This window comes from Garra rufa, chromosome 11 (genome assembly GCF_049309525.1).
Source record: "Garra rufa chromosome 11, GarRuf1.0, whole genome shotgun sequence".
Lineage (NCBI taxonomy): Eukaryota > Metazoa > Chordata > Actinopteri > Cypriniformes > Cyprinidae > Garra > Garra rufa.
The window spans coordinates 2,622,922-2,649,193 of record NC_133371.1 but is presented as its reverse complement, the minus strand read 5'-3'; the positions used below and the strand labels follow the sequence as shown (position 1 = coordinate 2,649,193).

Genomic DNA, 26,272 nt, shown 5'->3' with positions numbered 1-26,272 from the left:
GCCACAGTTGACTGTTGCAGAAATTTTAACGTCTTATCTGTTATTCGTATTGTTGCTTTTATTACAGAATGCAGTTTATCACGGTTGCTTATTTCATCTCTGCCTAAATTTGGCCAAAATAAAGGAATGCCCGAATGTGACAGTGTAAACGACGTTTTCAAATAAGGTAAGTGAAGCTGTATCGCTTACTTATTTTTTTCAGCATGGATTTGGCTTAAAAGCACGAGTGGTTAAGCCTATATACTGTAAGTGTGCAGCGATGTGAAGATCAGCTGTTAAAATGAACCATCCATTCATCATATGATCATACAAAACTAAGAATTAGAATAATTGTAATAGGACGATCGTGTGCGGTTAGATAAATCAGAGAATCAGGTGCGGGTGGGTGGCAGGCAGATTACACTATTGCCTGATTTTGCTTTATTACGTCGTCAAAAGTAAGATTTTGCACTTTCTTGTCATCAAAAGTATTTTGAAACAAGTCACAACTGAGCCGCTGTGCATCTCCATTTAAAACAGCGGTGTTTCGTTTATGAATGAACGTGCGTTTTTAAACGAATCTAGTGAAATGATTCACTTTCCCATTCATAAAGAGAGTCATTTGCTTTATTCAGGAATGACTCAGCTGCTCGAACGAATCAAATGATTGATATGATTCAGTAAAAGTCAGTGTCTTGCCGCCATCTGCTGGCAGGTCCTCTCAGTTATATAAATCATTTAATATTTCTGTATTCAAAATTTTATTTAAAACATTAAAGTTTCACATTAATCTCAGCTCTTAAACTTTTATGTAAACGATTAACAGTTTTTATATTATCTGTTTTATATATTTAATACGGTCACACTTTATATTAGGTGGCCTTAATTATTATGTACTTAAGGTACAATGTACTTAATGTGGTCATATTGCATTGCAAAACGCTTTTGCTTCTATTAAGGTGGGATATGGGTAAGGTTAGGGGCAGGTTTGGTGGTATGAGTAGGTTTCAGGGTGGGTTAGGGTGTAAGGGTTGGGTCAACAGTGGTAATTACAGAAATTAATTACAAATGTAATTACATATAGGTTTTTAAAAATATATAAATACAATGTAAAAACATGTATGTACACAATAAGTACACTGTACCAAATTATTAATTTCAATGTAAGTACATAGTTGTTAAGGTCACCTAATGTAAAGTGGGACCTTTAATACTTGGTCAGTTCGATTTGTTTGGTTAACTTTGGTTAAATCTTTTATAATAATACTGTGCAGTGCAAAAAATAAAGATCCAAAAGATGGTTCATTGTGTTCATTGTTCATGATGTTAAGTTCTGAATCCGATGCCCGAGATGAGCTATGAAAGGTAAGTTCACACTCGGTATCATGATTCAACACACTTTAGGTCAATATCACACTGGACTTCTCCTTTAAATTATATTGGTCTTCTGGTAACAAATGACTCTGTGTTGTAGGTTTGTGCAGAATTCGAAAGAATTACAACAGTCCCACTGGTGTCAACATTCTTTGTCAAGATGGATGGATACCTTGCAAAGTTTATGAAGATTTTTGCCAACCGAGGAGGAGTCATTGGGCAAAGAATTAAAACCCTCTTGGAGCCTACTACTCGGGTATGAACAACTGCATGCAACAAAACCTTTTATTGAAACTAGGGCTAGAACAATCAATCATGCATTGTGATTCGAGAACTGATTCTGAGATTTTCCCAATGCATTGCGATTCTCTCTTGAATAGATTTTGAGCTTGGTTTTAACACATGGCTCTGTATGCTTTACAATTTGCCGGGCTCTGCTTGCCTCCAATTCCTTACACATACCTCTTGAACCTAAATTAATCACAAATAAAGTTTTGAAATATTTAAGCAAATTATAAGGGTTTTCTCATCCCGTGCCATGAAAGCCGAGGTGCAAGTACATTTGACCACTTACATGACTTGCATGAGTGAAACGCACAAGTGCTCTTTTTCATGAGCTTTTTACTGTACGGTTCAAAACTTACCTAGAGCATCATCAGCTGTTAAAAACTTAGCTTGGAATCGATTCTAAGGAGAATAGTGATGCATTCTGAAAATCCCAGAATCGATCCACAAATCGAAATTTCAAAAACATTGATTTATTGTCCCAGCCCCAATTAAAAGGATAGTTCACCCAAAAATGAAAATACTGTCATTAATTGCTGACCCTCATGTCATTACAAACCCACAAGACCTTCATTCTTCTTTGGAACACAAACTAAGATATTTAAGTCCGAGAGAGTTCTGACCCTGCAGCACCACAACTGACATGTTCAAGGCCTAGAAGCGTAGTAAGGACATCAATGAAATAGTTCATGTAATATCAGTGGTTCAATCATAATTTTATGAAGCTACGAGAGTACTTTTTTGTTGTGCCAAAAAACTAAAATGACAACTTAATTCTAAATTCTTCTCTATGTCGTCCTAGTGGCATTTTGGAATACCACAAGGCATATATGCGCTGTCCTCTGATAAACAAGTCACAGCGCATATGTGTTCTACATCAGCAGCACCACACATGTGCATTGTTTATGTGCAGATCAAAGCATGCAAATGTGTCGGGGTACTCTCCAAAATGGCGCTGGGTTGAACAAAGTTGTTTTAGTTTTTCCACACACAGTATTCTCGTAGCTTCATTAAATCAGGGTTGAACCTCTGCTGTCACATGTACAACTTCTGGACCTTGAACATGGCAAGACCCTTACTGTCTATGGAGGGTGACAAAACTTTTGGAATTCATGAAAAATATTTTAATCTGAGTAAAGGCTAGTCATGAATTATTTGCCCTCACGTTGTTCCAAATCTGTAAGACCCCATACATTCATCTTCAGAACACAAAGATTTCTGATGGAATCTGAGAGCTCTGTGACCCTCCCATATGCAAGGGTATACTACCAGATTCAAGGCCCATGAAAGTACCAAGATGATTGATAATAGTCAATACGACATCAGTGGTTCAATTGTAATTTTATGAAACTATTTTTTGCGCTGATTAAAAAAATGATTGATTTTACTTTGTCTATTGTCTTGGCAAGGGTAGTACAAAAGTACCGTCTATGGGAGAGTCAGAGAGCTTTTGGACTTTGGATTTGGAATAACATGGACTTAGTAAGTAATGACAGAACTTACATTTTTGGGTGAATTAACCCTTTAATTGAATTATCCTCACACCTCACCAGCCTCTGAGTTTTAGAGTTATGGTCATAATAAACATGCACAAAAAATGTAATAATGAAATGTAATAGGATAATATTGATTCTGTATTTGTATTTATTGAAGTACAATAATTGCAAAATATATACATGCAAGTTATAAAATTTTGGTAAACATCTATAGCTGTGAACGGGAGACTTTATCAAATATGTTTTGCATTCCCCTTTGCTTTGACTGTTTGTCTGTATTTTCCTTATAAAAGATTACGCACCGTAACAATGGATAAATTACTAGAGTGACTGACAGTTTTTAAATGTGTGCCTCTGATTTTGGTAAAAAAAATAATAATAAATAAATAAATAAATATATATATATATATTAGGGGTGGGCATAGATTAATTTTTTTAATCTAGATTAAATCTTGGAATTAATCTAGATTAAAATGGCTAATTTGAATTCTGATGAAGGCATTCAGAATATGTGTGCTATCCAAATAATGACTAAACATGTTACATCGTACTTTTATTTTGACAGGTTGAATGAAACGGTATAAGTGACACTCACAGCAGTTTTGGAGATTGAGTTTATCTGTTCATGTGAGATGCAAATGCCAAAAATTACCGGGAGCGTCACGTGTGTTTCAGTATGCGTGTAGTAAAAGCGCGTCTCCACCATTCATAGTATGAATTTCATACATACAGCTAGGCAAACGGAACATACCGGATTCATATTAAAACGGTCTTTTTGCATTTCAGTTTTCACAGACACTAGTCCATATCGCGATTTGAATTAAGTGACAGACCATATTTGATTTATGAATCCAAAAAACGACGAATTTACGTGGCATTTCGCGCTATAGTAGATTCGGTTTTTATGAATGGAGGACGACGCGATCCCGTCTGTGTTTTGGCGGAGGAGACATAAACGCGCGACCATATCCTATAGTCTTTGGTATACATCCGTGTTAAACTATCAAGGTGAAAGTCGTCATAGCTTGCGTAGTTTAGACCCAGCTCCCAACCCAATTTTGAGAATAGATTAACGGCGATATTTTCTTTATCGCCCGATAAAAGTCTCACGTTAACGCCGATAACGGCCCACCACTAATGTGTGTGTGTATATATATATATATAAGGCTAAATTTTGTTTTTATTGTTATTTGCATCTTTAGGCTGATGACATAGAAGTGAAGAGAGAATGCATACTCAAATCTCTGTGTCTACCTGAATGAAGACCCTAGCAGTCTTATTCTGGAGTTTATGGTCAGTATGTTTTTTTTAATTATTATTCTGTTCAAAACATGTTCCTGAATGCTAAGAGCTGTGGCACAGTTAGGCCCAATCCCAATTCTATTTTCTACCCCTCCGCCTACCCCTCGCCCCTTCCCCTTGTCCCTTGAAACAAAGTGTAAAGGGGAAGGGCTAAAATATTTCCCCTAAGAAATGGGACACCACTACAACACTGTTATACGTCATCATACGTTGTCGCTAGTTCCTAATGTTACATCAGAGGACATGCGCAGATGTTTATCACAGATTTCAAGATGTCAAAATTGTCATGTTGCAAAAAGTAAAAATGTACGGTGTACGCACCGTTCATTCACATGTGGCCGTAAGCAAAACAAACAACGCATTATCACATGCGCGGCAAATTGCTAATCAGTGTAGTGGTGCCTGGAGAAGTATATATGCTTCATTTGTGAATTTCGTTTTGAACTTTCTATTTGAACGCATTCGTTTTCTGGATCCTTGGACTAAAATGTTTACAGGGGTTCACTGGTTTAAGAAATTTCTGATCATAAAAATCAGCTTCTTTTTATTTGGTATCGTTTTTATTATTATGTACTGATTTAAATTACTGGTGCGGTGAGCGGGCGCATTAGGCGCAATCATTAAAGACATTTCAAAGCAAGCCGGCTCCACGGTCCTGACTGCATCATCACTGCCTTTATTGGGTGTTTTGAGCGAATATTTCGTTTATTCACATGACTGGATGCGGTGGACTGCCGTGATTTTGGCGAATGCAGGACACTACTGAATAATGCGCATCAGAGGGGATTTAAAAAGTGGAAATTGCCGTGCCACTGGTCTTTCATGTTTCTAACATGCAGTCAAGTGTATATGACATAAAAATATATTTTGTAATATCGTGCAATCAGTGCTATCTGCTAGCAAACTTTAGCGATTTTTTTGCAAACGTTTATTTACAAAACAACACCATAAACACAAACACAAGATTGAAGGTAATATAAATATAATGAAACATTGTCATGAAAATCCTTATTAAAGGCAAAAATTACTTATATTTACGAGTCTGCTTGCTCGAGTGAGCAGCCATGTTGGAAATTTCTCTTAGCCCTTCGTTTGAAGTGAGGTCCTGAAAAATCTTCGTTTGGAGGGCTATCTGGCCCTTCCCCTTACCCCTACCCCTCCAACCAAAAGAGAAATGAGACACCCCTACCCCTTCACGTGAACGCGCCAAACGGAGGGGTAGGGCTAAGTGTAGGGCTAAGGGGTAGAATTGGGATTGAGCCTTAATATGCACAAATTTAAAAGTTCTCCATTTTAAATTGCCTCTTTAGGATACAGACGGTGCTAGCTCTCAGCAGGCAATCCAGAAAACTGTCCTGGGAATCTATGCAATACGATACGAAGGTGCCAACATTGAAGACAGTCCAGCAGATGTTGGAGTGGTGTTGGAAGGTGAAAAAGTTCTCCAGGACCTTTGCAGTGTACCTTATGCAACAGCCATGTTGCTGGGACTGATTTATGGACTGAACCTAAGCTACCCTCCAGAACTCAGATACACTTTCGAGGTACTACAGAAGCTATTTTTGGAGCTTGATGGCAACAAGTTGTCCAATAAAGTGCAAACCCTGAAGACAAAGCTGTTCTCTGACATGTTTGAGTAAGGATTTATCCTGAAACGTTTTATTGGGTACCTTTTAAAAGCCAAAATTTAGAAATGATAGTGGTTTGACGTTTTTGCTGTTCTCTGTAGTTTTGTAATGTGGGTTACACTTGTTCAACTGTATTTATCTATGTTCAAAATAGTTTCAAGGTGCCTGTTTTAAGATGCTATTTGATAATTGTTGTTAGACATCAGTTCTTAATCTAAATTACAATGATTTTAAAATGTATTTTTAGAGGAAGTTATGCCCATAGCTGCACATTGCTCGGAGGCTGCTTGGCATGTTATTTATATTTTTTTTTCTGTAAAAGTTGTTAAATAGATTCCAGAATTGATTTACAGAATTGATATTCCAGAACCTCAATTAGTCTGCAAACTGTCATTTCTGACCTTAAGTGTCAAATTGTTTTTTTTTTTTCAGAAAATACTTTGTTAAAGGATTATTTGTTGACTATTCCAAAATAATGCGTTGAAACTAAAAATCATGTTAATGCCTTAGCACAAGTCTAAAGACTCTTGAATGTAAGCTTGAGCCTGTTTGAAAACTGTTTAAAACACTGTTTATTATCCTTGTTTAACAAATACAGTTTAATAATTTGTTACACATCTTGCCTTTTTATGAATCATTACTTGACAACCACACTCACAAAATGCTTTGTTGAAGGGATTAACTTTAAATAGAAACAATTGAGTTAAAATGACAAGAATTAATTGGATGGAACTACTGTCCATAATTTCATTGACTTGTTTGAAACCAAGCTCCTTATGTTGGCTTAGTGAAAGCTATTTGGGCAGTTTTTGGTAAACCAAAACAAGTTGACTAAACTTAATAGTTTTAAGTTAAAGGACATTGATCACATTGATTTGGTTGGACATTACTATTTCACATTTATTTTTCTAATTTAATTGTGTTGTCTTAACAGAATAATTTTTATTAGATTTAAAAAAATCCTTATGTTATTAAAAAACAATTTGGTTGTTTGGAACCACTGTCCATAATTGAATTGAGTTAGTTTAAAGAATCATTTTTTTGAGTGTAGTTACCTGGTTTTAAGGAATATATGTCTTCATTTCAAGATTTGAACGTCACAGGACTTGTTGTAAAGGAGTAATTTTTCATTGCTTGTGGTCTAATAACACTTAATTGAAGTCTGAGCATTGAAATATCATTAAACTGGTCCTTTGTCTCAAGTGTCTATTCTTCTACTCTAGAAGACTGTTAATAGGTATAGGACAAGACTTTGGGGTATTAGACAACTTTATGATTAACTATCTGTTTAACACACTGCAAAAAATGATTTTCTTACTTAGATGTTTTGTCTTGTTTCCAGCCAAATATCTAAAAATTCTTAAATCAAGAAGCATTTTCTAGACGAGTAAAAGTTATTGTCTTGTTTTCAGAAGAAAAATAGTCAAAATTAAGGGTGTTTTTGCTTGAAACAGGCAAAATAATCTGCCAATGGGGTAAGAAAAATAATCTTGTTTTCTGTTTGAAATAAGATTTTTTTTCTTACCCCATTGGCAGTTTATATTGCTTGTTCTAAGCAAGAAATCACTTAATTTTGGCTTGTTTTTTCTGAAAACAAGAAAATAATTTTTACTCGTCTAGAAAATCCATCTTGATTTAAGAATTTTCAGATATTTTGGCTGGAAACAAGACAAAAAATCTAAGTAAGAAAAGTATTTTTTGCAGTGCAGCCTATTTAGACTATACCGAAAGTGGTTGTTTAGAAAAGAAAGGTATTATAAATATCAAATTAAATTTTTATTGACAAAGTAAAAGTTTACTTAAGTAGAAGTTTTGCTTGCATTTACAAGTTTACACTACTCTGAATGAGTATAGTAATAGTTTCAGTGTCTTATTATCTTTCTATGAACTATGAAAATTAAAAAGGTCCTGTTAAAACATTTTGGTTTATTTATTAATATTACAGATAGCTGTGTAATGTGCAGTACATGTCTAAAGGTGACACTCCTGTTATACTGAGTGATAGACGGCTACTATTTTTTTTAAATTATGCAATTATGTACATATTAATGCAAATATATGCATCTCACAACAGTTATAGAAAAAAAAGGGTATACAGAGAAAAAAAAAACAACAACAAGTGCATGAGTAATAAAAAGATTTATGCAAGGGATAAAAGAAAAATTTAAACATTTATTTAACCAAATAGGTCTTTTTAGCTTTTCTGTTTCTAATATTTTGCAAAGTACTATATTGTTTTATTTCTTTAATTAAATGTTCACAATTTGGCTTAGCTTTAGCCCATTTCTTTACATGAATGTGATATTTTCTAAGTAAAACAAATAGTTGTGTAAGAAAAGAAATTGTACTTTTAAAAACAATGGTATATTGTACAAAAAAATGCAACATCATACATTTCTATTTGCATTAATGTACCAAACATCCTAGAAATGAAGTTTCATCTGCCCAAAATTGATGAAGACATCTGCCCAAAATTAACAGGGTAAATTCTGTTTAATATTTTACCTCTTTTACGTTATTACTTATGAAAAACATATTTATTTACCACTTTCTTCCACTCAATGTTTTCATATTTAGATGACCAAAATTCTTCTTCTTTAACACATTTCTAATATATCTATTACTACGGGAAGCCGTTTTATCTTAAAATATACTAAGCGTTACTTGTCGTAATTGCATTTTTACTATAGTAACAATTCAATTAGATAGCTCTATAATTCAATTTTTACTAGTAACAATGCCAATTAGAGAGCTCTACAAATGAATTCTTACTAGTCATATGTCTCCATTGACTTCCATTCATTTTTAATTAGAGAGCAATTGAATTCTTACTAGTAACAATTACAATTGCAGAGCTCTCTAATTCAGTTTTTGCTAATAACAATTCCGATTAGAGAGCTCTCTAATTTAATTATTACTAGTAAAAAGGCAATTACAGAGCTACTAGTAAAAAACACATTAAAGATATGTTTAATTGCAGAGCTCTATTCAGTTCTTACTAGTAACAATTGAATTAGAGAGCTCTGTAATTGGAAGTTATTACTAGTAAAAATTGATTTGTAGAGCTCTCTAATTGGAATTGTTACTTGTAGAAATTGTATTATAGAGCTCTCTAATTAAATTGTTACTTGTAAAAATGCATTTACGACGAGTAATGCTTAGTATATTTTAGGCTAAAACGGCTTGCCACATATTACTGCATTTGTCACTAAAGTAAAGGTCATTTCTGTGTCATACGGAGTCACCAACATCGATTGAGTTCAATTTTAATAAATAAAATAAAGGCTTTTTTAAACAAAACACTTTTAAATAAACAAATAACCAGTTATTATTATGTTTTCTTTTCTTCAAATTACTAATTATTGACACTAGCCATGAGTTTCCTGGTGGTGGGTTTCTCGCCTAACAGAGATACGTTCCAGCCTCTGATTGGATGGCTGCGCTGTCAATCACGTTACGGCGCAGCCTGCTATTCACAAAGTGAATCAACTGAGAGCGCTGAGTGTACAAGACCAGACAATTACTCAAATACCGGAGTAGATGTTCCGCATATTGCGTAACACTCTCTCACTCGGTCCATTCAGTGCTTTTTGTTTGTGTCACTGACGCCGTCAATAGGAGTGCATTCGTCGGCCTCAGCAGCAACTGCAGCAGGGGAGGAAGAGCTGGCAGGTACAGTGTTGTCTGACCTTATCCAGGCCATAACAATATCAGAAATGACAGCATGTTAAATGCAGCAATGACCGCCATTTGTCAACAAGTCAACTTTGAACTCCACGTCGGTGTAAGTTGCTTGCTTATTTTTTTGTTTCCCTGCTTTTGCTGGACAGGTTTCTAGCAGGACAGGTGGACAAAAGGTTGCAAACCACCAACCCAACCTAGTGATGGACATTTCTGTGGTTTTGGGCTGCTCTCTAGGTGCTGCCCTTGGGGGTGTGATCTTTGCATCTTATAAACTGGGCTTACTTTACCAGCTATTTCATAAGGTATGAAACACTGCAACAAAACTGTATTTATAACATATTAACTTTTCTCAAAGTTATCTATCTATCTATCTATCTATCTATCTATCTATCTGTCTGTCTGTCTGTCTGTCTGTCTGTCTGTCTGTCTGTCTATCTGTCTGTCTGTCTGTCTGTCTGTCTGTCTGTCTGTCTGTCTGTCTGTCTGTCTGTCTGTCTGTCTGTCTGTCTGTCTGTCTGTCTGTCTGTCTGTCTATCTGTCTGTTTCACAACACAGTTTGACACCTTCACCTAGTTTTCATACAAATTGCCTTCTTTAACTACTTTGAAGCAGTCATGCCATGTTTAATAACTATACAATAACTGTAAGCTGAAACTGTTGTGAAACTCTAATACCAGGCATGCTTTCATCTGGCCAGACTCCAACCTAACTATTTGGTACCTATTCAGCATTTGTATTGCATTGCCAGAAATGCATATAACAGCATATTGGATTGGTTTGTAGGGATTAAGTACAAGTAAAACAAGTAAAACCTGTAATAAGTGTCTGACTAGTTTTTTTGGCTTTAGGTTGCAGAAACACAGCAAGTTTCAACTGCCTTTCATTTTTTTATGTGCATATATTTTTATTTGACAGTTTCTGAAGTCAAATGAAAGCGAGATGTGTGAGAGTAGACTGAAATACATTTTTTTGCTCACTGATAACCTACAGCTCCAGTGAGCTTCTAACTTCTGCGAGTGGATTGAGTCACTGAGTTGGATTAAAAAATCGAATTAGTCTGATGCTACTAACTATTCATAGTTTTTAAAAAATATCACTGATGCATTAAAGGGTTAGTTCACCCTCCAGGCATCTCAGGTGTATATGACCTCCTGCTTTCAGACGAATGCAATCAGAGTTAAGTTAAAAGTTATCTTGGCATTTCCAAGCTTTATAATGGCATAGATGGGTATTTCTCTTCATCGGTCCAAAACAAGTCCAATAAAGTGCATCCATCCATAATAAAAGGTGCCTCACACTAGTGTTAATTTTGACACCAAATTTTAGTCATCTGAATTGTTTTTAGTTTTAGTCGACTTAATATCATAAGATTTTAAATAAGGCTAAAATCGAATGGGTTTAGTTACAGTGTAATGCATTTATTGAGCATTTCTCTAAAATTACCAAACTCATTTTATAGGTTTCAAATTAAGGTTTTATCATGATAGACACAGATCTAACTGCTGTGACATGCAACATGCCTTTATATTAAAATGAAATAAAAAACACTTCTCATAAAGAAACAAGAACATGGTCTTCTTTTCAATTAACATTTTGAATAATCTTTGTTTGGGCTACTAAAGTGACTCAGTTAAGAGCAATGAGTGATCTTACTCCCAGATATTGACAAGTTTTATGAGACGTGCAGCAAATGTATGCCAGCCTGTGTCCCACAGAATAGAACAATAGGCTATGATACAGTTCAAATGTACGTTTCTAACCTCCTACTCATGCAGCAGATTAGTTCTGAATGAATCTCTTACTAAATCTTCCCTCCCAAACATTTTAATCCCGTTTTTATTAGTTGACAAAAATGTCAATTGATTTACGGCATAGTTTTTTTTTTTTCGTTGTCGTCTTATTTTCGTTAAAAAATGTTGTTGACGAAAATGATGACACTTTTAATATGTATGGATGGACTTTATTGGACTTGTTTTGGACTGATGGAGAGAAACACCTGCCCATGCCATTATAAAGCTTGAAAGTGTCAGGATAATTTCTTAATATAACCCCAATTACATTCGTCTGAAAGAAGGCCTAGGATGCCTGGAAGGTGTGTAAATAATAGAGCAATTTTCATTTTTGAGTGAGCTAAACCTTTAAGAATGATCTGACAGATGCTGCATTAATCAGCATTAAATGAAAATTTACCTATTTTTTCAATGCATGCATCTATTTTACAAATGCATGCATAGGGTAAGTGTACCCATTAAGCCCACCACAAGTTCTGTTTTTCATATATACTGACATGGTTTATAAAATCAGTTGTAAAAATGCAAGACGCATCTCTCATTTGAAAAGGTATTAATTAGTTGATGTACACTTTAAAATATAAATGTAAGATATTTTATGAATAAAGTCAAAAGTCTGGCATGGGCTTAATTTGTACTTTGGCACCATTTAAGCCCACATGTGTTCCAAATAAGCCCACATTATGGTTTATTCATGATTCGTTCAAGAAATTATTGATTTTAAAGAAGTAAAACATTAATATATATTAATTTGGTGAAACGGAAGTGTTTTAAAAATTCTTTTACTAATGTTTGCTAGCGCTTAACTCCTGTACTAATAATGTTTAACCCCAGCCACACAGAACCTGTAAGGACTCTACAAAGACACGTTTAGATCACCTCACCTCACATATTTCCATCTTTCATTTTGAACTTAGCTTATATAACATAATCTAGTTCTTGTTTACACTTTACTTGAGGATACTCTGACATCCTGCTTTCTATCGCTGAACTGAGGAAGATCTCCCGTCCCTGATGATCAACTCTGATCTTGGCCTTCACTCACTCCCAAAAACATTTTCTGTCCACTCCAAACTGTTTTGCTACAATGAACAATTATCATTATTATTATTTTTTTATTGTGCCCTCATGGTAAAGGCAACATGCCTTTACGATTTTTGTATTATCAAACATCAGCAGACATCTACAGTTTGTAATGTCTACTTGATACTTTCTCATTTAACACAAAAATAGCTTTAAAGTCCCCCTGAAATCAAAATTAAAGTTTTTCGGCTTTTAGTATGAATATATCAGCCTTAAGGTTATCTATAAGCTAGTGTGCTTCAAAACAAAGACAAAATTCGCGTTTACAAGATATAGGCATTCAAAACTTACAGTCTCGTCACTTCCGCCAAAATGAATCAAGGATTTTGATGATATCACCGTGCACTTCAGTTTTTCATCAAACGTTCTGTCCAATCAAATGCTCTCTAGAGTCCGTAGTGTCCCGCCCCCTACACAGAGACGCAATAACCCGGAGCAGATCAAATGCGCTCATATGTATTAAACTACACAGCCTCAGCATGATTATGATCACTATTTTGTTTTAGCAAGAGTTTCATATTGAATCTGTGGGGTGATTTATTAGTCTGTGGCTGTCATAAGCTTACAAATGCGGCTTTACCGAGCTCAACGGCTCTGGCCCGAGCAGATATAAGTGGAACGCTATTGGCTGTTCAAAATTAGTGGGCGGAGCTGGGCGATATGTTTTTGTTTCAGTTAAAAGTACGTCACCACATAGAATTACGCTGCGTGTTTCAAGGCACTTCAGTGGACCTTTAAATAATCTTTTGTGGGTAGTCAGATTTATTTTGCGATTAATTAGATCAATTAGATTAATTAATGGGCACCTCGTAATTACGTTACAAATTTTAATCGACTGACAGCTTTAATGCATATAAAATCTTTACTCAGAAACTGGTAGTAAATTTCACAAATATTTACCAAAAAATTAAGCAAGTGACAAATTGCATTAAATGAATGACTGCAATTGTATTTTTTTATTTTTTTTTGTAAAACATACTCCAATAATCTTTGTTTGATTTATAACTTTGTGTACATCACAATAAGAATTAAAAGATCTGTTAATACGTGTTAATATGTTGATCATTCTCAGACAGAAAGACAGAGCCCTCGACATGGAGGAGAGAGCGTGGCGGAGGTTTTGCGAGCTCATGGGGTCAAATTCGTCTTTACGTTGGTGGGAGGACATATTTCACCCATCCTGGTGGCCTGTGAAAAACTGGGCATCCGCATTGTCGACACACGCCACGAGGCTACAGCTGTGTTTGCTGCTGATGCCGTAGCAAGACTTTCAGGTAAGACTGAATTAATATCAGAAAGTTGAAAATTCAGTAGAAGCTGATAATCATGTTTTGCTGATGTAGGTTCAGTCGGTGTGGCTGCGGTGACAGCGGGGCCAGGACTGACCAATACAGTGACTGCGGTGAAGAACGCACAGATGGCCGAATCGCCGCTGCTTCTGATTGGCGGTGCTGCTGCTACTCTCCTACAGGTCAGACTATGAGTCACGTGCACTTCGTGCGCATGTCACCTGCATATTTGCACTCTGCTCTGGTTGGTTTATACCTCAATAACTGCCGTATCTGTTCTTCATACTTCTATCTGTGTCTTGTGTAAACACTGGACTTTATCTCAGGAGGGATTATTAGGGAACCAGCCTTGAACTATGATAGCAACAATTTAAAAAATCGTTCAAAAAATAATTTACCCAGTAAAGTAACTCTGAACTTGAATGGTAACTCTTTGGTAACTAACAGATGTGACTTCCATTGTATGGAAGCACCCGAAAGTCACTGACAGTGAAAATTATGATTATAATGATTATTACATATTTATTGTTACAGTTATTCTTGGTGTGAATACGCTTTTAATCAGTTGAATGTCAGTGAAATAATTGTTGGGGGTCACCTGCATCATACTCTGTAGTTATTTGTCATTAATAGTCTGTTTGACGGTTTGTTTGCAGGGTAGAGGTGCATTGCAGGATATTGACCAAATGTCCCTCTTCAAGCCTCTCTGTAAGTTCTGTGCATCAGTGAGGACTGTGAGAGAAATTGTTCCCACTGTCAGGAAAGCCTTGGCCATCGCACAGTCTGGCACACCAGGTACAGCTGCCCTGAAGTGCACTCGTACCAGCAAACTTTTAGCTTTTCTGTTAAATTCGGCATTCTAACACATGATTTGTGCACACCTGAGGAATTTTGTGATTTCTGTGTGTCCTTTTTTTGTCTTTCATAGTTTAGGATCTTGCTATAAACATTAGAATACAGTTGAAGTCAAAAGTTACATACACCTTGCAAAATCTGCAAAATAAAAGGGATCATACAATACACGTTATTTTCTATTTAGTACTGACCTGAATGAGACATATTTTACATATAATAAAAGATGTTCACATATAGTCCACAAGAGAATATAACAGTTGAATTTATAAAAACGACCCTGTTCAAAAGTTTACATACACTTGATTCTTAATAGTTTGTTGTTACCTGAATGATCCACAGCTGTTTTTTGTTTAGTAATAGTTGTTCAGGAGTCCCTTGTTTGGCTAAACAGTTAAACTGCCCGCTGTTCTTCAGAAAAATCCTTCAGGTCCCACAAATTCTTTTTTGTTTTAGCATTTTTGTGTATTTAAACCCTTTCCAACAGTGACTGTGTTATTTTGAGATCCATCTTTTCACTCTGAGGACAACTGAGGGACTCATACGCAACTATTACAGAAGGTTCAAACGCTCACTGCAGCTTTAGAAGGAAAAATAATGCATTAAGAGCAAAAAAGGGGTTGAAATTTTTTTGAATTTGAAGATCAGGGTCAATTTAACTGATTTTGTCTTTCCTTCTGGAGCATCAGTGAGCATTTGAACCATTTCTGCAAGGTGTATGTAAACTTTTGACCTCAACTGTGTGCCTTTTTTTAAAGATGAATGAGTATTAATGAATATCATTTGTTTTATTAGACAAACTATGTTAATAATGCAAATAATTATTAATAATTAGATAACCATCACCTTTTTCACCAATCCAGAGTTTTCATGTGTCACTACTGCAGAAATGAGATATATATGTGTATGTGACCCTGGACCACAAAATCTGTCTTAAGTAGCACGGGTATATTTGTAGCAATAGCCAAAAATACATTGTATGGGTCAAAATTATCGATTTTTCTTTTATGCCAAAAATCATTAGCATATTAAGTAAAGATCATGTTCCATGAAGATATTTAGTAATTTTTCTACCATAAATATATAAAAACTTGATTTTTGATTAGTAATATGCATTGCTAAGAACTTCATTTGGACAACTTTTAAGGCGATTTTCTCAATATTTAGATTTTTTTGCACCCTCAGATTCCAGGTTTTCAAATAGTTGTATCTCAGACAAACATTGTCCTATTTTAACAAACAATATATCAATAGAAAGCTTATGACTGGTTTTGTGGTCCATGGTCACATATATATATATTGTTTTGAGTCATATGATTATTTGTAAATGAGCATAATGTAGTTCTGTGAGTATAATTCTACAGTATTTTTTTTTATCACAGGCCCAGTGTTTATAGAGTTTCCCATAGACACACTATACCCTTACCATGTGGTGGAGAAAGAGTTTGCCCCTAAAAACACTCCCAAAGGCCTGATGGGGAAATTCATTGCATGGTATAAACATTTTTCACTATTCACATGCTGTTATTCCTGCACATGATCTTATTATTAAATGCCAAAAAATGTTTTTTAATAAATTTCTTTAGCATGACTGAAACGATTTTTGTTCTTGTTATCCTATAGGTACCTCCGAAATCATTTATCACACTTGTTTGCTGGAGCTTGGGAGACACGTGATCTGTCCCCACTTCCTGTTCACATCCCACACGCCACAGATGATGAGGTGAAACTTACAAGATTAATGATTCTTTCATCATCACACACACACACACACACACACACACACACACACACACACACACACACACACACACACACACACACACACACACACACACACACACACACACACACACACACACACACACACACACATATACATATATATAACACATTACATAAATTACACAAGGGGCCAGTTGCATAAACTTAGCCTCTATGTGAAGACAGTGTCTTAAGAACTAGTCTAACCAACTAGCAGTTAGCCAAGAGGTAATCAGTCTTCCTTTCTTGGATTCAACTAATCGACGATTGAATGTAACTGAATGAAAAAAGAAATATAACCAATTTTGATGAAAATAAAAGAAAATAAATAGATGACTACACAAGACTAGTCTAAACCTTTTATGAAACGAGAAGTGTTGAAATGTGGACTTTTACCCCAAGTACAGAAGATAAGATTACATTGCACTTGGGTCGCTTTTAACCCTTTACTCTTCCCAGGTCCAAAGGTGTGTGGAATTGGTGAGCAGAGCCAAGAAACCTGTCATACTGTTAGGCAGTCAGGCGACTTTACCCCCTACGCCAGCAGATGATGTCAGGTAAATTGAGTAGCCATTTATTCAGATGTTCAATGAAGAGTTGAGGGGTCGCATTTTCAGATCTATGAACATCTGACCTTTGGGTCACCAGTCCAGGTTTACCCACTACCAACACCTGTAAATTAAATAAGTAGTGTACAATGTGCCTAATTGCCCACCCTAAAAATTTTTTTTTTATATATATATATATATATATAATGTCAGAGTTAATACTTGTTCAAAACAATCACTTTAGCAAAGTTTGTACTATTTTCTGCTTATTTTTGTTTAATAAATACACTGATTAAAATGCGCTAAAATAAAACATATATTATAAAATACAGAAACACAATTATTTTAAAATGTAAAGATTCTGAAAGCATTGAAGGAGATCCCATAGTAATTGAATATAGATTGACAGTAGTAACAACAAATTAGATTTTATTAAATGATATGATAAATAGCATGTTTTGAAATATGAGGGTTTCATTCTAAACGTTGTGTCTGTCTTTAACATGGGCACCCAACATAATACATGATATTTACCATCTGAATCTTAACAATACCATGTCAGCAATTAGAAAAGTCACCCTTCTATTAGTTATCATGATTATTGGGCCTTTTAGCCCCAACAGCAGGGGTGCTTTTTACCCAAATACCATACTTTTACATATTCTTTCGTTGTTGCTTTAATTATCTTAAACAAAATTGAAAATCATTAAGAAGACCTTTGTCTCAAGATATATTCAAGAATTTTTGCGATTCTCATTTGCTACTTAAATCTACAACGTTTTTTAAATCATCAAATATTAGACCAAGTCAGCACAGAATCGACTTTTGCGCTGCTGCCCGTGATCGCGTCAAGCATCAGCCAAAATCTCATGCGGATGTTTTGGAAAGTGCCACAACATGTTTTTCTGCCATTTAGTGGTTTGGAGGAAAATAATATCAAAGGCGCCTTTTTACCCCGTCGTACCCTAATACTGACATATTACATGAATTCAAACATCAAAATGCATACATTCAAAAATGTGGACATACCTGCTCAAAGACAAAAAGTATGAGAAGGCACATGAAGTATAAGAATTATGCAGTGAACAAAAATGCAAAACAAATCAATGCCTTCTTATAGTTTGTCTTTGGTGTCATGGTCCTTGTCTTGATTCATGAAATGCATCCTGGGATGCTGTAAAACAGTATTGGAGAAGGTTATGTATGGTGGCGTTGCAGCGTTTATTTGTTGATTTTGTTAATGCCCAGGCACAGCTGTGTAAATATATTAACAAAATGACATTTTATATTTTTCTGCATAAACTTTTAGACCAAAATGATTTCTAAGATCTTAATAAACGTAAAATCAGTGTGTCCAGACTTGACTTTTGACTTGACTTTTGGTACTGTATAGATTGCATTGATCGAAAATTTGGTTTCTAAGTCCAAAACAGCCACAACCAGTGAATTACATGATGTAACTAATTCTTGAGGTAAATTTTTAGTCTGATTTTTAGTGAGACTTTTTTTTCTATGCTTCTGTCACAGAAATGCCTTAGAATCTTTAGGTATTCCCTGCTTCCTGGGTGGAATGTCTCGAGGGATGCTGGGAAAAAACAGTCCACTACACATTAGACAAAACCGGAGAGATGCCCTAAAAGATGCTGACCTCGTGCTGCTGGCAGGTAGGAAACATCGCCACCTACTGAACAGTTGGAATATGTCCATTCAAAAACTCTGTATGTTTGGAAAGTCTGGAAATGTTGGCAAAATTCAATGGCTTGAAAAAAGTAAATTTGTAAGAAGTGGGAATGTGGGTTTTGGATAGTCTATTCTTGTTTCTAAATGTGTTTTGGTGCATAGGCACGGTGTGTGATTTCAGACTGAGTTACGGAAGAGTGCTGAACAGACGGAGCAAAATCATTGCAGTCAACAGAGACAAATGTCAGCTACTGAAGAACTCAGACATGTTCTGGAAGCCAACAGTGGCCATTCAAGGTGAACAACTACTGTACATTTTACTTTTACAAAATATATACTTGTAATTTAAATTTATGGTACAGTTTACTTACTCTATATATTAATCACTATGACATCAGATGATAATTTTTTTTTTTTTTTAATTACAATTTTTACAATTAGATTTGGCAAAACATTATTATACTAAGTTCTTCGTTTTATTTTTGGAGACTGCTAGAATACATTTACAGCTGTGACCTTTTAACACCTAAGCAAAGATTATAAAAAGGCATGTTATGTACAGTATGTAACAATGTTATGTAACAAGGTTTCCTTTCTCGACGTATTCAGGCGATGCTGGTTCTTTCCTCCTGCGTCTCTCAAAAGCCCTAAAGGGACACAGATGTCCAGAGGAATGGCCTAGGAGCCTGAAAGAGGGAGATGCTATCAAAGAGAAAGCTAACAGGTGATCTTAATTCAGCTGTCTCTGGAAAGGCCACATGTGGACAACCAAACAATTGGCAATATTCTCACCTGTTAATTAGAATGGATGTTATCTACCAGTATGGTTTCTCATAATGCCAGTTTTTGCCCTCAGAGCAAAAGCGGATGAGAAGACAGAGAGGCATTTGAATCCTCTGAGTGTTTTGCATCGTGCGGAGGAGCTCTTGGCTGAGGACAGCATCATAGTGGCTGATGGGGGTGATTTTGTTGGCAGCGCTGCATATATCATGAGACCGCGTGGGCCGCTCCGCTGGCTGGATCCAGGTTAGAAGCATAGCGGTCACAGTTATTGTCTTTGGTCAGACTGTGAGCATTTGACCAACTTTAAAAGAATCTGCAAAAAAATCTGATTCTATAAGATTACCTTCTATTATGTCTGAATCTGTAGATACATATGCAAGTTGTTCAAGTGCTCACAACATAAGATGTTTCAAGCTTTTTTTGAATTTGCATAAGAGCACATGTAAGCTTCCATTTAAAACAAAAATATACAAGTAACATTAAAATAAAAGAAAAAAGGGTGAACATAAAGGAGTAGTTCACTTTCAGAACAAAAATTTAAGGATAATGTACTCACCCCCTTGTCATCCAAGATGTTCATGTTCTCTCCATATAATGGACTTCTATGGTGGCCCCGAGTTTGAACTTCCAAAATACAGTTTAAATGCAGCTTCAAAGGGCTCTAAATGATCCCAGCCAAGGAAGAAGAGTCTTATCTAGCAAAACGATCGGTTATTTTCTAGAAACATTTACAATTTCTATACTTTTTAATCTCTACACAGAGTACACCCAGAGCTAGACAATATGAGCATTTGAGGTTAAAAAGTATATAAATTGTAATTTTTTTCCCATTCTGTACTGGAATACAACTTTTATTGATATCTTGGTTACATTAATTTACCTCAGGGTAAATGCCTTGAGTGTCCAGCTGAGAAAGAAGATGATGATTATGACGCTTTGAAAAAACTACCAAAGACTACCAAATTAAATATTAACCTTTTAACTGTCACCTGTTGCGTCTGAGGGACGCCTAAGTTTATTTCACTATATTACAATTAAATCCTAATCATGAAAAACTATATATCGTTGGAAAGGATCTAGATATTTTACTGTTTTTTTGCTGAAAATCATGGAGGAACAGTAATAGATTCATTTATGACAAGAGTGCACCTCAAAAATCGACATCATAATAGGTGTTCTGACATTTGTCACCAAAAGATTTTTCGTTGCCTTTTTTTTTTTTTTATCATGTTTTAGAAATCATCATAAATTAAATATCAATTGAAAGCTTAAAACCTCAAAATTCATCCTTTGAAACCCATTTTAAAATCTGACACTGCATTACCAAGGAAATGTATTTGTTCATGAATTATAACAATTTAAGTTTGGATAGTGTACTTTCACGTACGACTAATATACAATTGTTATATAGAGATATTACAAATTCATTAAAAAAAATATATTAAAATTGAATGTTAATTCTTAACAAACAAACTAGTATAAAATATACACGCTAAATATTATTTCCACTTTATAAAACGGTTAGTTCCATTCCTCAATTCTGATTGGTCAGCAGCTGTGTCGTATTCATGATACGGCACTGCTATGACCGCTTCACTCAACGGTTTTGTGTATCATTGAACCTCCTTAGCAACCACCCTTAGCAACGTAAACAAAGCTTTAGCAGTTAGGGACTACTTTTTACAGCGGAAGGCAGTTAATGATTTTACTTTATGAAAACGTACAACCTACTATATATATAAATTAACATATATTTTTTATATTAATATTTTTATTGTGTGGTAACCGTTTTATAAAAGCAATAAGGTACTTGAGGCCGTGCTGTATCGTGAATAAATCACAGCTGAAGGGGTTGCAGGCACTCCGCTTTGCGTCGTGGCCTAACAACGCCCTTCAGCCGTGATTTATTCACGATACAGCACGGCCTCTCGTACCTTATTGCTTAAACAAAGCACTGAGAACTGCATCCAGATCTCAGTAATTTGGTGGCAGCAGATTCATAATCTATCATTTCGATCAGAGTGTTGTTATATTTTTGTTCATTTTTTTTTAAAAGGTCGCATTCAGATTTGGCACAAATCTAATTCCATAATAACCTCCAGCTCTGACAAATCCACTCATAGTGTTTTGGTTTCTCTTTGCACCAGGTGCCTTTGGGACTCTGGGCGTTGGAGGAGGGTTTGCTCTGGGTGCGAAGCTTTGTCGACCAGAGTCTGAGGTAAGATTTTTAAGTCAAGTTTTTTTCTTTCTCCATTTTAGTCAAATGTAAACATAGCCAATATCTTGTTGACAGGTATGGATCGTTTACGGTGATGGTTCCCTCGGATATAGCGTTGCTGAATATGATACCTTTACACGCCACAAGGTAGCAGCCATAACATCTGTAACAAGCCCTTACAACACTGATTGTAATTTTTACAGCATCAAGTTCAGAATGTATTAAAAAGTGTGTCTTGTAAAAATGCCAACCTCTTCTAGTTCTCCCAAAATTAAATTCTGTCATCAGTTACTTTCATGCCATTTCAAACCTATAAGACTTTTATTCATCTTCAAAATACAAATGGCATTTCTATCCATCCACTGAAAGTCCACTGAAATTTGATGCTTCAAATAGTAAGAATTTTTTTAAAGAGGTTTCTTATGCTCATCAAGGCTGCATCTATTTGATCAAAAATACAGAAAAAAATAATCATGTGAAATATTATTGCAATTTAAAATAACAGTTTTCTATTTTAATATACTTAAAAAAAATTTTTTTACTTTTATTATTTATTCCTGTGAAGCAAAACTGAAAATTCAGCATTATCACTCCAGTCTTCAATGTCACATGATCCTTCAGAAATCATTCTAATATGCTGACTTATTTTCAATGTTGGAAACAGTTGTGCTGCCTAATATTTTATATGCCTGTGATACTTTTTTCAGGATTCTTTGATAACTAAAAAAATAAATAGAACAGTGTTTATTCAAGATAGAAAGTGTTACATTTTTTTTTAGAAAGGATGGGTTAAATGCATAAAACATCAAGACCTAACATTGTTAGAAAAGATTTCTATTTTGAATAAATGCTGTTCTTTTGAATTTTTTATTCATCAAAGAGTCAAAGAGTCACAGGTTCCAAAAAAATATTAAGCAGCACAACAGTTTCAACATTGATAATAAATCAGCTTATTAAAAAGATTTCTGAGGAAGCATGTGACACTTAAGTCTGGAGTAATGGCTGATGAAATTTCAGCACTGCGTACCAGAAATAAATTATATTGTAAAGTATATTAAAATAGAAAACCAATTTAAGAAATTGCAATAATATTTCACAATAAAAAAATATTGTGTGAATAAATCTGTTTATCATATAAAGTGATAATTTCTTATTGATTACACTGATTCATTGATATGGATTAACTTTACACATTTTTTGAAGCTTGAAACTTTCAGTGCAGGGACAAAAATGATAAAAGAATATGAAAAATAACTTAACTTGTGTTTCTAAGATGAACAAAAGTCTAATGAGTTTGGAAGGACTTGAGGGTAATAGGGATGCACCGAAATGAAAATTCTTGGCCGAAGCCCAACAAAATCAAACACTGGGCCAAAGGCCGATTATCGAATACGTTTTTTTCTCCATGCATTTTTACCAATTTTTTCCCTATTGCATAGACTAAATAACCAAAATATGCTTTTTACAGTTTTGTCTTGCTTTTCAAAAAAACAAAAAACAATTACAAAGCAAAAATTAAAAAATATTCACTTAACACTGAACATTTTCAACAGACATTATAGCCTACCAACAAAGCACAATTTAACTTAAAGTTAATAAATTAGTAAAATAATATTCTTTAGCCGTTTTTAAGACCCCCTTCTTGAATGTGTTTTTTAATGTACAAATAAATGCAGCCTTGCTGATAATAATAATTTCGGTTGCCGAACATTCGGTGCATTCCTAGTAAGTAAATGATGACAGAATTTTATTTTTGGGTGCACTATCCCTTTAAATTGAGATGTGCAATGCATGTTAAGCTCTCTCAAAAGCATCTTTGACATTTGTCCCATAGACCACCATTAAGAGCTATACTAATGTACAGTGTAGCATTATTTAACCTGGAATATTCTTTCAAAAACATCCACACTGCTTTTCTTTTGAAAACCTATAATGACTCCCTTGTCATCTCAGACCCCAGTGATCTCTCTGGTGGGAAATGATGCATGCTGGAGTCAGATCTCTAGAGAACAAGTGCCTATGCTTGGGAGCAACGTAGCCTGTGGTCTTGCCTTTACAGGTACAAAAATGTTTAATATAATGATTAAGCTCTTTTCCAAAGGGAAATATTGTGTGTTGATCATTTACAGTGAGGAGTTACATCACATGCTGATCTGTTCCTTTCCCTCCTTGCAGATTATCACATTGTAGCCGATGGTTACGGGGGCAAAGGTTACCTGATTGGCCGAGAAGATGAGTCGCAGCTTGATGACATCATTAAAAAGGCACAGAAGGAGTGCAGAGAGGGAAAGGCCATTCTGCTGAACGTTATGATCGGAAAGACCAACTTTAGGGAAGGTTCAATCTCAGTTTAAAGAGAAACACTGTGCACCATCCTGCCTAGATATCCAAAGTCTTTCTTGTGTTGTCATGCTCAAAATATACTATACGACACACTAAGTTCACTAAGTTATATGGATTTAGCTGATTTTTAGACATCAAAGCAACAACATATCAGATGTTCAAAGATGTTTCTTCTCTTATGTTGTGACTAATGTTAAGAACTTGTTCATAGTTCATCCCCAAACCAAATTAAGTAAATGATATGTTTAAAAGAAATTTTGTTTAGAATCCTAAGCTTTTTTTATGACAGTACATTTCCCTCCAAACTCTTATGACCATAAAGCAAAAAAGGGAATAAATAATGATATATTATTTAAATTCTTAATTTCATGAAATGTGAGCTTATACATTTTTAAAAGTACTTAGTTTTAATTGAGCTGAAAAAGAGCAAGCACAGTGCCTTCACTCTGTACAGCATTTTGTAAAATACTATAAAAACCAGAAACCGTTTCAAGATTAATGGTGTGATGGTTCAATAAATATTGATTGAATTATTGATTATTTTTGAAGCACGCATTAAGAATATAAGACCGTATTTATGTAATATTGCAGTAGAAGGCTTGCTTGTGTTGTGTGAAGGCTTGCAGGATTTAATTTTCAGCTTCATATAGTTGAGTGCCTGTAAATACACTGCAAAAAATGCTATTCTCAATTTTCTTAAAATATTTTTTGTCTTGTTTCCAGCCAAAATATCTAAAAATTCTCAAATCAATAAGGATTTTCTAGATGAGTAAAAATGTTTGTCTTGTTTTCAGAAAAAAACTATTTAAAATTAAGTGAGTTTTTGCTTAGAACAAGCAAAATAATGTGCCAGTGGGGTAAGAAAAAAAATCTTATTTCAAACAGAAAACAAGATTATTTTTCTTACCCCAATGGCTTGTTTCAAGCAAAAATACATTTAATTTTGACTTGTTTTTTCTTAAAACAAGGCAATAATTTTTACTCGTCTAGAAAATCCTTCTTGATTTAAGAATTTGTAGATATTTTGGCTGGAAACAAGATATAAAAATATCAATCTAAACCTAAGTAATAGCCTAATATACTTGGAAATGCATTCCTGTAGTTTTGCTGCATTATTAGACCTGGATATACCATAATGCCTCTCCTCGGTTTGTGATTGATCACTTTAGCATCACCCACAAAATGACCATTTGGATATTGCTGCGGAATTTATCAACATTTGTTGACGTAATAAAATATATAAATAACAGTCCTACAATTTTTAATTTTTTTTTTTCTTTAGACATAAACCACTAGTTGTCAGACTCAGCCTCAAAAACTGTCCTGCATCTACTAACACATAAGGAGGCATCATTCATCTGCTAGTACCTGTATAAAAGGTACAAGCTGTCTTTATGCATGTTACATTATTTAAACTGTTAAAGAGTTGGATTCTCATGCTAAACATTTCCAAAGTTTCAAAAAACGAGTTTTGATGTATAACAGAGTATTTCTGTGCTGAATTTCTTACAAGTTTCGTAAAGTTTATTTCGATCATGGCTCTTTGTAGTCTCAGCCTCAGACGTCACTCCCACGGAACGTTGGCTAAACGTCTGATGCATATGGTACACTTAACTGGAAACACTTCAGGAATGTCGAAGTCGTCGTCTGATTCGTTGAATTTGACCGGATTTCCGGAAGACGCGAGTGTCGCGTTTATTTTCGGTCTACCGGGAAACAAAGCGCAGTCAGATTTACTCAGCGTTTTGCTAAAAGGTGCTTATGCAGATGCCATTGTTGTTATACACATTTGCGACGTTCGCGAACAAATTACTGACTTACTGCTTGTTCTCCCTCCTCTTATTTAACTTTCAATGCTGGTTATTTCAATGACTGACTTGTTGCATGCAGTCTGTTGTTGTGGGGGCACTTCGACGCACCGAAACGTGACGCTAAACGAAACGAACTGTGATTGGTTGTTTGACATGTCGATCAAACGGTCTTATGGGCGGGCCTTGGCCAATGAAAGCTGCCATGAATTCCAGACCTTCAGCTGTCAGTCTGAAGGTTTGGCTACGTGAGACTAGGCTCTTCATGACGTCCTGAAGGGTGGAACTCCTTGTATGGGCATTTCTCCCGGGAAGAGAGCGCCTGCACACACATCGACCAGAGCTCGAGCAAGAGTGCGCTCATCA

The 26,272-nt window shown here is 35.2% G+C and overlaps 1 protein-coding gene and 1 long non-coding RNA gene across 2 annotated transcripts; both read left to right on the top strand.

The window, feature by feature from the left end:
* The first annotated feature begins 1,030 nt into the window (after positions 1–1,030).
* On the top strand, positions 1,031–7,244 carry LOC141345700 (uncharacterized). The gene is made up of 3 exons (XR_012357065.1): positions 1,031–1,609; positions 4,337–4,427; positions 5,747–7,244. It is a non-coding gene; the product is annotated as an uncharacterized lncRNA (long non-coding RNA).
* A 2,340-nt stretch (positions 7,245–9,584) lies between these two features.
* Positions 9,585–25,350, top strand: LOC141345610 (2-hydroxyacyl-CoA lyase 2). The gene is made up of 16 exons (XM_073850489.1): positions 9,585–9,736; positions 9,895–10,050; positions 13,694–13,895; positions 13,965–14,092; positions 14,567–14,705; positions 16,145–16,256; positions 16,386–16,485; positions 16,986–17,083; positions 18,602–18,738; positions 18,917–19,051; positions 19,364–19,478; positions 19,611–19,780; positions 21,685–21,755; positions 21,831–21,902; positions 23,709–23,814; positions 23,931–25,350. Exons 2-16 carry the CDS (start codon positions 9,949–9,951, stop codon positions 24,107–24,109), a joined length of 1,866 nt encoding a protein of 621 aa, XP_073706590.1. The 5' UTR covers positions 9,585–9,736; positions 9,895–9,948; the 3' UTR covers positions 24,110–25,350.
* The last annotated feature ends 922 nt before the right edge of the window (positions 25,351–26,272 follow it).

Excerpts from the sequence above, each read along its gene's own strand:
- LOC141345610 (XM_073850489.1), top strand. The coding sequence starts at position 9,949 with ATGGACATTTCTGTGGTTTTGGGCTGCTCTCTAGGTGCTGCCCTTGGG. Across the intron at positions 10,051-13,693 it reads TTTACCAGCTATTTCATAAG|ACAGAAAGACAGAGCCCTCG; the intron begins GTATGAAACACT and ends GATCATTCTCAG. Across the intron at positions 18,739-18,916 it reads TGACCTCGTGCTGCTGGCAG|GCACGGTGTGTGATTTCAGA; the intron begins GTAGGAAACATC and ends TTTGGTGCATAG.